General features: G+C 37.1%; 1 protein-coding gene across 2 annotated transcripts in view; it reads right to left on the bottom strand.

Moving 5' to 3' along the window:
• Window positions 1-4,653: 4,653 nt before the first annotated feature.
• SAMSN1 (SAM domain, SH3 domain and nuclear localization signals 1) overlaps window positions 4,654-8,498 on the bottom strand; it is a 127,380-nt gene continuing 123,535 nt past the window's right edge. For both annotated transcript variants that reach the window (XM_078058124.1, XM_078058073.1), the window contains one exon: window positions 4,654-5,536. In XM_078058124.1, coding sequence (XP_077914250.1) covers window positions 5,334-5,536 — 203 coding nt within the window. In that variant the 3' untranslated portion in view covers window positions 4,654-5,333. The remainder of the gene's footprint in view (window positions 5,537-8,498) is intronic.

Raw genomic sequence — 8,498 nt, 5'->3', positions numbered from 1 at the left:
TTTTAGTATAACAGTGTGAATTTTAATGTCTGTAGTCTGTGTTGCTAAAGGGACAGTGAAGTCCTCACTTTTTTTCATGGTTTGCCTTCTGATCATATTTCTCTAGTAAAATATTTAACCATTATTTCCTGAATCATAGGTTCTAAGGTGCAGTAAAAAAAATCTAAAGGGAAATATATTTGTTGCTATATGGAAGGGCAGATTTTTTTTTTTTCCAGAGCATTTCAATGATTGCTGCAGGAATGAATGAGTAAAGGTTTCAAGAATGAAATAGTTGCAGAAAACCCACTTACTTTTGTACATAAGTCCATGCAGCAGCCCTCTGGGTACAAGTACTTATGTATCTCCTTTTGTTGAGTTCTCTATTTTTTTTATGAATATGCATATTGGGGAAAAAACTTCCATCTGCTCTCTTTTAGCTGATTATATCACATTTTGGAGCTGTGCATCATTATAGAGCTTCAGAGAAAGATGATCATTTACATTACATATGGGTATAAAGTAGAGAAGGAGTTGATGAATTGCAAACAAGTATAATTTATATGGACAAAGTGTGCCAGAAGTGCTTTTCACCCCATTTTACTCTGCAAATGGAATGATTCCTGCCCATTCACTTGGCGTGGTGCCCAAAAACTCGGAGAGGAAAATGATCCCGTTAGCCTTCAGCATCAGGATTCCACTCCTTCCCACGGAGGAACAGTGCTCTGCACTTCAGGCCCACCAGGGACCCCAGAAGGTCAAAGGAGATCTCTGAACACACTAATGCCATTTTAAAGATTTTTCCATCATGGCTTCTTAATTTATAATATACATCACGCAGACACACTAATACTCAGACTGTTGGTAATTCAAATGTGAGAAGTTTGCATGATGAAGAAAGAAAGGGAGAGTAATGAAAAGCTTGTATTTTCCTCTGCACTGTGATTTTCCCATGGCAGATCATTTGCCTAAATGCCCATAAACTTTGTAAATACGTACAAATCTACATTTAGGGTGTCTTTCTAAGGGCTTCTATATGGGCTATAGCACAGTCCGCTGTGACTCCCTGTTATAAAGACCAGGGAGGGCCCAAGGTGCTGTATTAGGAGTAATGACCTCAGATCTTTATTTTATTTCATTCATTAATACAGGCAGTTATTTATATATTCAATCATCCAGTCTTCAAAAATGATCATTCCTATTATGTGCCAAGAGTGAGGAAACAAAGCTAAATGCAACATAGCCTCTTTCTAAACTGTCAGAACTTGACAAAGGAATATTCAGTCGTGACAAAATGGTCATTTATCTGGGAAGTTCCATTAAACCAGCTGATTCTCACTGCTGCTGGACAGCACAGTTGTCCCAGCCCTCAGACTATCTGTGTCTGAAGAATTTCAAGTCACCACGAGCCCATGCCTGTATTATGGTAGCATGTGCACTGCTTTCGTTTTGTGTTCAGATACCAGTTTTTATGCAGACTGCATGCACCGTGCTCAGTGTTTTGCATACATTATCTCATTTAACCAGCACAGGTACATGAAATGTTAGTATTATAGTTATTTGTATTTCATAGAGGAAAAAAAAAAAAACCACAAACAAACCTAAGCCCAGAGGATAAGTGACTTACCCAAAGTCACATAGTCCTCAAACCAGGACCTCTGGGTCAACACTGGGTGTGATCAGATGAATTCAACAGTAGGACAGGGGGTAGGCTAAAGTAAGGGTTACTTCTGTCTTATTTCTGTAGCCAGAAAACCTGGTCAAATTTAGAAACTGCTGTTCTTTTACCTATATTTAGTTCTATTCATTTTTCTCTCAACCTTTACGTAATTCTAGCATGACTTCCCACTTTATGAAGGAGTACTTGAAGTGTGCATCCGGATTAGTTATACAGTTTTCTTTGTTGGTGTGGGGGGATGGAAGCGTGTGCGTGTGTGGTGTGACAGAGTATCTAAAATTTCTTCATATTATTTTTCTCAGAACTTGGGCTTGTAACGGAAGTTTCTCAACATGAAATGTCATCATGTCATCAATTTGGCCTCACTCAGGAAGTTGCAAGGCGCTTGACTAACCTCAATGAATTGGATGTTGTCTAAAACCTGATAATCTTTAGCTGACTATCATTTTAGAAGTTTGAGGAGTTAATTTATTTCTTAACTATCTTGGAAATTTAATTGGTAAAAAAAAAGTTTCTGATAAAAAATTTCAGAGTGAAAGTATATTGGAGCTTATATCAGCAATAGAATTGAGGGGGCAGAATTTAAATGTTCTTATCAAAAGAGTATTATGAAGAGTTTATCCATTTATCTGGACTAAAATTTCTCTAACCATGCATACTTTCACCACACACTTGAATTTGTAACTATAAGATATTCCTAGGATCAGAACAATCATGACATTCCAGAACAGTTTTATAACCTTTCTGTACTGAAAGACTCAGTTTATTCCAATGAGAGGCTATGGCAAGATTCTAATGCAGATTACATGATCCAAAGGGCTTTTATTGGCATAGTCATGGGCAGCATATACATTCTGTGTCTCAAAATTGTTGAGTGAATAAATAAATGATTGAGACTGGGACTCTCACCACATTTCAACCTGGAAACACAAAGCCATCTGGTAACCATTAAAATATCAACTTTCTAACCACCTTCACATCCACTCTTGAAAGGCTCAGACTCCTGTCTCCTAGCCAAAAGCAGCAGAAAGTCTGTCTTTACCTTACAACCTTGGGTGAACTATGTCTTGCCTTTTTACTTCTCTTTATCCAGCGTCCATGGTTGAGAGAAAAACCCAAGGAAAGTGAGCAGCAGGGATCCAACAGATAAAACGAGGGCAGCAGGACTCTTTTAGTGTGATACGTACTTTTGCTACCGGTGTCCTTTTCAGTGCTGTGCTATGTGATGGGGCCATCGTTCTGGCAGCTTGAACCCCATGGTGTCTCCACTCCCCCCTCCTCCTCTCTTTGTAGGAATCCTGTCTCTCTTCCTCTTCTTCAGCCTCCTCAAGACCTTTGCAGCACTTCTGCTCAAAAGTATTTCCCCAAATCCTTGACTGGGTACCAGATCTTCATTTTGAAGGAATAGAAGTTGTGGCTGAGTAAGCTTCACCAGCGATTTCTACCATTTTACAATCAGGCAGTTCCTTACACGCTTCCTAACCTACAGTTTCTTTGTACTCTCTAGAACTCCCTGAGGCAGCAGGTTGATTAAAGTTTAAAAATTATGGTCAGTGGCTGTGCTGTGTCCAAGGAGGTCCTAGAATAATCTGTTTAGAGTTGTAGCCATAGTCAGGAGCAGGGCCATGATGGAGGCAGCATGGTCTTGTGGATCATGGTCTTGTGGAAAGGTAAGCGCCTCTCAAATAGATAAAGTATAATATGGTAAGTCCTATAACCAACAGAGATACAAGTTGCTATGGAAACCCAGAGGAGAACACCAAAGGAAATCATGGAAGACCTCACAGAGTAAGTGACTTTTGTGATGAGTCTTAAGACAGAAAGCAAAGGGAGACTCTTGGATGTAGAAAATAGCAGGAGCCACTCCAGGAAAATAAATAGCATAAGAAAAGTCACAAAGGAAATAGTGAATTTGTGGAATTGCAAGGAGATTGTTATGGCCGGAGAGTGTAGAGTGAGAGGTGGGAGAGGAAAGATATGACTCATAAGGTAGGTAAAAATGGTTGAGAAGAACCTTATATATCCCAGAAGAAAGTTTAAAAATTATACTAAAGGTAGTGAGGAGCTATAAAAAAAATTTCAAGCCGGAAGTACATGACTTGATTTACATGTTAGATCTTTCTGGAGGCTGTGTGGAGGATAGATTAAAAGGTAGGGCACTGGTAGAATAGGGGTCAGTTGGAAAGCTATTGCACTATTTCATACATGAGCTCATGAGCTTCCAAAGCAAGACAGCAACCATGGGAATGGATAGAAAGCCATGAATGACAAAGCGCTTCTAGAGGTAGGACTTGATTATATACTGAATCTGTATGAGAAGGGTATACGTGAGATGAAGTGAGAAATGATTTTCTGTTTTGGGTAATTGCTTGGGTATTGGTGTCATTAAAGAGAGAGTTTTGTTTGGAATAAAAAAGGAGAGACAAAATTGTAGAGAAAAATCCAAGATTTGGGTATGTTGATCTGAAGCTTCTAGAGTGCTATGGGCTGAATTGGACCCCTTTCCCCACAAATTTGTATGTTGAAGCACTAACCCCTTATGTATGGTATTTGTAGATGGTGTTTTGGGGAGATAATTATGTTTAAATGAGGTTATCAGGGTGGGGCCTTCATGAATGGATCAGTGCCCTTCTAAGAAAAAACACCAGAAAGCTTGCTATCTCTGACGTGAGAGGACACAGTGAGAAGGCAGCTATCTGTGAGCCAGGAAGAACTCTCACTAGAATCCAACCATGCTGCAACCTGATCTTGAACTTTTGGCCTTCAGAATTCTAAGAAAATAATTTCTGTTGTGTAAGCCACCCAGTCTATGATATTTTATTATGGCAGCCTGAGCTGACTAATACATTGAAGTATTCAGGAAGTCAGATAACACAGATCTGGGGTTCAGGAGACAGACTGAGGTGAGATAATTCATTTGGGAATCTCACTGTTAAGAGAAATTTTGTCTAGAGGTCTAATATAAAAATACTTTCAAGTACCACTAATCTGGAAAATAGCAAGTGCACATAGTTCTTTTTATTATTAAAATTAGGGTATTTCACAATTAAAAATATTTACAATTAAAGATGAAACATCTGTACAATTATTAAAATTCATTTTACTAAATGAGAATCAACAATATCTTGTTATCTATACTTTTATACCAGATAACAGTGAAGAAATTAACAAAAAATAATTACTAAAACTCCACTGTGGATCAGGATAAAATGTCTCCAGTATTAACTCACACTCTCCCATTAAGTATAAAAATGAGTGTGAATGCTGCTTGGACAGTTGGTTAAACAAACACATGCTCCATTACTATTTGTTGAATAACAGACACAAAGGCAAAATGGACAGGTATGAAAAAAGGAGTTTTTTTCCTGCAGAATTTATCATTTCACACTTAAAGCTGAATAAAGCTTATCTCACACATATCAAAGACTTACACTATACCTTTCCTAACACAGGCAAGTGAAATATTAACAGGTAGCATTTAAAATAATAAATATACATACTATTTACAATAATTGGGAATGTTAGAGACATGAACTTTTATGTAAAATCATTTAGATTAAAACATTTTAACTTTAGGCTGTATCGGGAAATGCTTGCTTTCTCTCCTATTTGATCTTTTAGCTCAAGTAGAGTTAAAATGGAATGCATCTATAGATATAAAGTTGAGAATGTGTGTTCAGTCACTTGGCTCTGTGATAGTAATCTTCTGTACCATGTCAGAGAGATTTTCAGACTCCAGATCTTCTTTGCCATTATCTGAATTTTCTGATGAGATATAACAACCAGAGTCCCTTGGGCAGTCGTCTAACTGTGACTTATTTAAGGAGATGTCTGGGCTTAAGGATAGGGGCACAGATTCATTTTCTTGCTCTTGAATAGCTGTAAATGGAAAAGAGGACAGCAGTTAGGAGAAGCCAAGACAAGTTTTATTCATGTACTCATTCGTCTTTGAGCTATTTTAACTGTACCAACATTGACTTCATTACATTTGAAACTTCCTTGAGTAAACAATGTATTTGTTTATTATAAAAGAGATATTTGCACTCAAATATTCAAGCCCTGCTTTCCTAGAAGACAAAGTTTGCCCTTTTTTTTTTTGCTCACTTGCAGTTTCATGGAATTCATGTGAACTGCTTGCATAAGCGAAGATCAATATGGACTTTCATTTTACATTAATGATAAGTTGCCAGAGAAAGCAGATTGTATCCACAGTTTGACTGATGCCTTGTCCAAATACTCCTTAAAGTAACATTAGAAAAAGTCATTTGTGGTTTAAATGTAAAATCCAACTCAATAGTGATCTTTGTGGACAGTTCTGGAATCATGATAATGTGGAGTAATGAATAAAATATCACTCTGGGCAACAACGTATAGTAGGACTTCAGTTACTTGGAATTTAAGTAATAAAACTTAAAGTGTTCAGAATTTTTCTATGTTTGCATTCACCAGAAAAATCAGCATAGAAACCAGGTTGCTTTTAGATAGTAAAACACCACCATTTTCATTGACTCTGCCTTATTTAGTCTTCTACATCTTTGTAGTTCCGAAGAACAATTATTTATATTCAGATTGGTAACTCTGTGTTATCAAAGCAGTATTCTAGATTCAACAGACTTTTTCTTTGAAAAAAATTAATACTAGAGATGTAACAAAAGATATTTTGAAGAACCTAAGCAGCACTATGAAGTCTTACTCAAGAAGCTTTTAGCATCAGAATTCTCTTGGTCAGTGTAAAGTTTCTTTCCTTGCCTTCCCTGACACCTGTAAATGTGTGCTTCTCTGCATCATGAGATGGGTCCCTCAGGGAGGAGATGTATCTTCGGCCACCACCTGTCAGCTCTATCAGCATATCTAACCTCAGAGCTTCTCCGCTTTAGACATTTGAATAACTCCACTTTGGAAGAACCAAACGCATACATTTCGGGGTGGGACAAAACCTCTGCCTTCAGAAGCTGTGCAGTTCATCCAATTCTGGTGAGAAGAAAGTAAATCCCAACTCCAAAATCCTGCAAGAAGGAAACTGTAATTTTCCTCAATAGACTTTATAAAAGTAAAATGCTAAGTAATTTATCTTTAGGAAAGCCACCTTTTATCTTGCCTACAGATACCCTGCTTTTTTAAATGCATTTTCTAGGCTTTAGGTATCTTGCCAACATTATGTTCTACTGTGCATCCGAATGTTTATCAACATCCTTTACGAGAGAGAATTGAGCCGTGGTGCCCTAAGGCATCCTTGTATGTAATGAATTCACTTCTCAATGTATCTAGAATGGTACTCATTTATGTACCATCCACAGAAGGATTGAGAAAAGAGTCACATTAGTTTTTGTATTCTGTGGTTTAGACGAGGAATACAGGTTGAGAAAGGTTGGGAAAAAATGATCTTTATCATTTTAGTCTACTCATCTTCAAAATGAATCGTAACAGTTCTTTTAACCTTTTCCTCAGAGCTTTAATTTGCAACAATAAAACCATGTTTATGCCATTCTTCTGAATTTTCTCCATGTTTGCCACAACTTTTTTAAACTGTGGACTCAAGTATCAGATATTTAAGGCCAGTGATGTTATTAAAACTAGTTCTACGTATCAGGAGCTTTAATTTTAATATGCATCGAATGTGACTGTTTAAAAATTTTAGCCACCATGAAGCATTTTCTCTTTATAAGTCTTAGCAACTGTGAAGTTTAGGGCAAATCTTCTTAATATTCACTAGTGTTTGTGAATATCAGTCAGCTCTGTGTTTCATTATCCAAGTGTTTCTGGAAAAGGCCAGAAAAATTAGTCCTTTTGTAATGCTTCCTGCTACTTCAGCAGTGATTCACCATATTTGGAGTGTGATCCTAGGCCATATTTCCCCAGATTATATTTGGGCCTCTCACCTCAACACAAAATTAAAAGAACTTAGTTATTGCTCTTCAGACCGACATTTTAAACAGGACTTAGCATAATAAAAATTGCTCCAATACTGTGTTCTATTTAGGCTGATTACTGATTGTGGGACTCTCTTCAAGATATAAGACTTGGGCTTAAAGAACTCTGATTTCCAAAATTAGTTCTTTTTCTTTCAAAAAATAAGTACTTAGCTTGTTATTTCGTCTTCGGAAGCCTCCATCCATTCCCCTCAAAGGGTAACAAAGTAAACAAACAATGAATGAAAATCTGACGCTAACAGAGAATATGCCATTTTTAAATATTTGTAGTAAAATGTATTTGTTTTTATTTTTGCCTGAGAAATGCTATGTCACCTTCTCTAAATTCTCAGAATTGGTTTGTTTTAAGTACAGATTATTTATTATAGGAACCCTTTATCTGCAGTTTTTATGGAAAAAGGAAATAGTTTCTCAGTATGAAAGTTAAGCAGCACAGTAATTTACAGAATAGCAGCAATTTGCTAAATGATTTCCTAGTGAAATGAAAACATGACTTTGCCTCCTCAAATGCTTCCCACCAGGCTGGCAATAATTTCAGGCAGGTGATCAGCTGGAGCCCCTCAACTGTAACTATAAAAAGAAAAGGCAGGTCATTATGTTATATTATGGAAACGAAAGCTATATAGCATTCAGTTTTTGTGTTTGGAGGGTCAGGATTTTCCTTTTCTTGTTTTTTTGTTTTTTTCCATCCTGGCACTAGTGACTTCGGGATTGGCACAAACCTAGGTCTTGTACTATGGATACTTTTTCCAGCAGAGGGGCTGAATTCATGCTAATATGTCCATATTTTCTTTCTAAGTCATTTAGTCCCTTCATGTGGCCATGAAACAGAGTAAAGCTAACTGACCCACCTAGAAATTGAAACTATAACCTTCATCAGTTTTGGCCCATGGTCCAATCATCTGAGCTAA

This window comes from Halichoerus grypus, chromosome 1 (genome assembly GCF_964656455.1).
Source record: "Halichoerus grypus chromosome 1, mHalGry1.hap1.1, whole genome shotgun sequence".
NCBI classification, from domain to species: Eukaryota; Metazoa; Chordata; class Mammalia; order Carnivora; family Phocidae; genus Halichoerus; species Halichoerus grypus.
The sequence above is the reverse complement of the archived record's forward strand: the minus strand, read 5'-3'. Positions and strand labels throughout refer to the sequence as shown.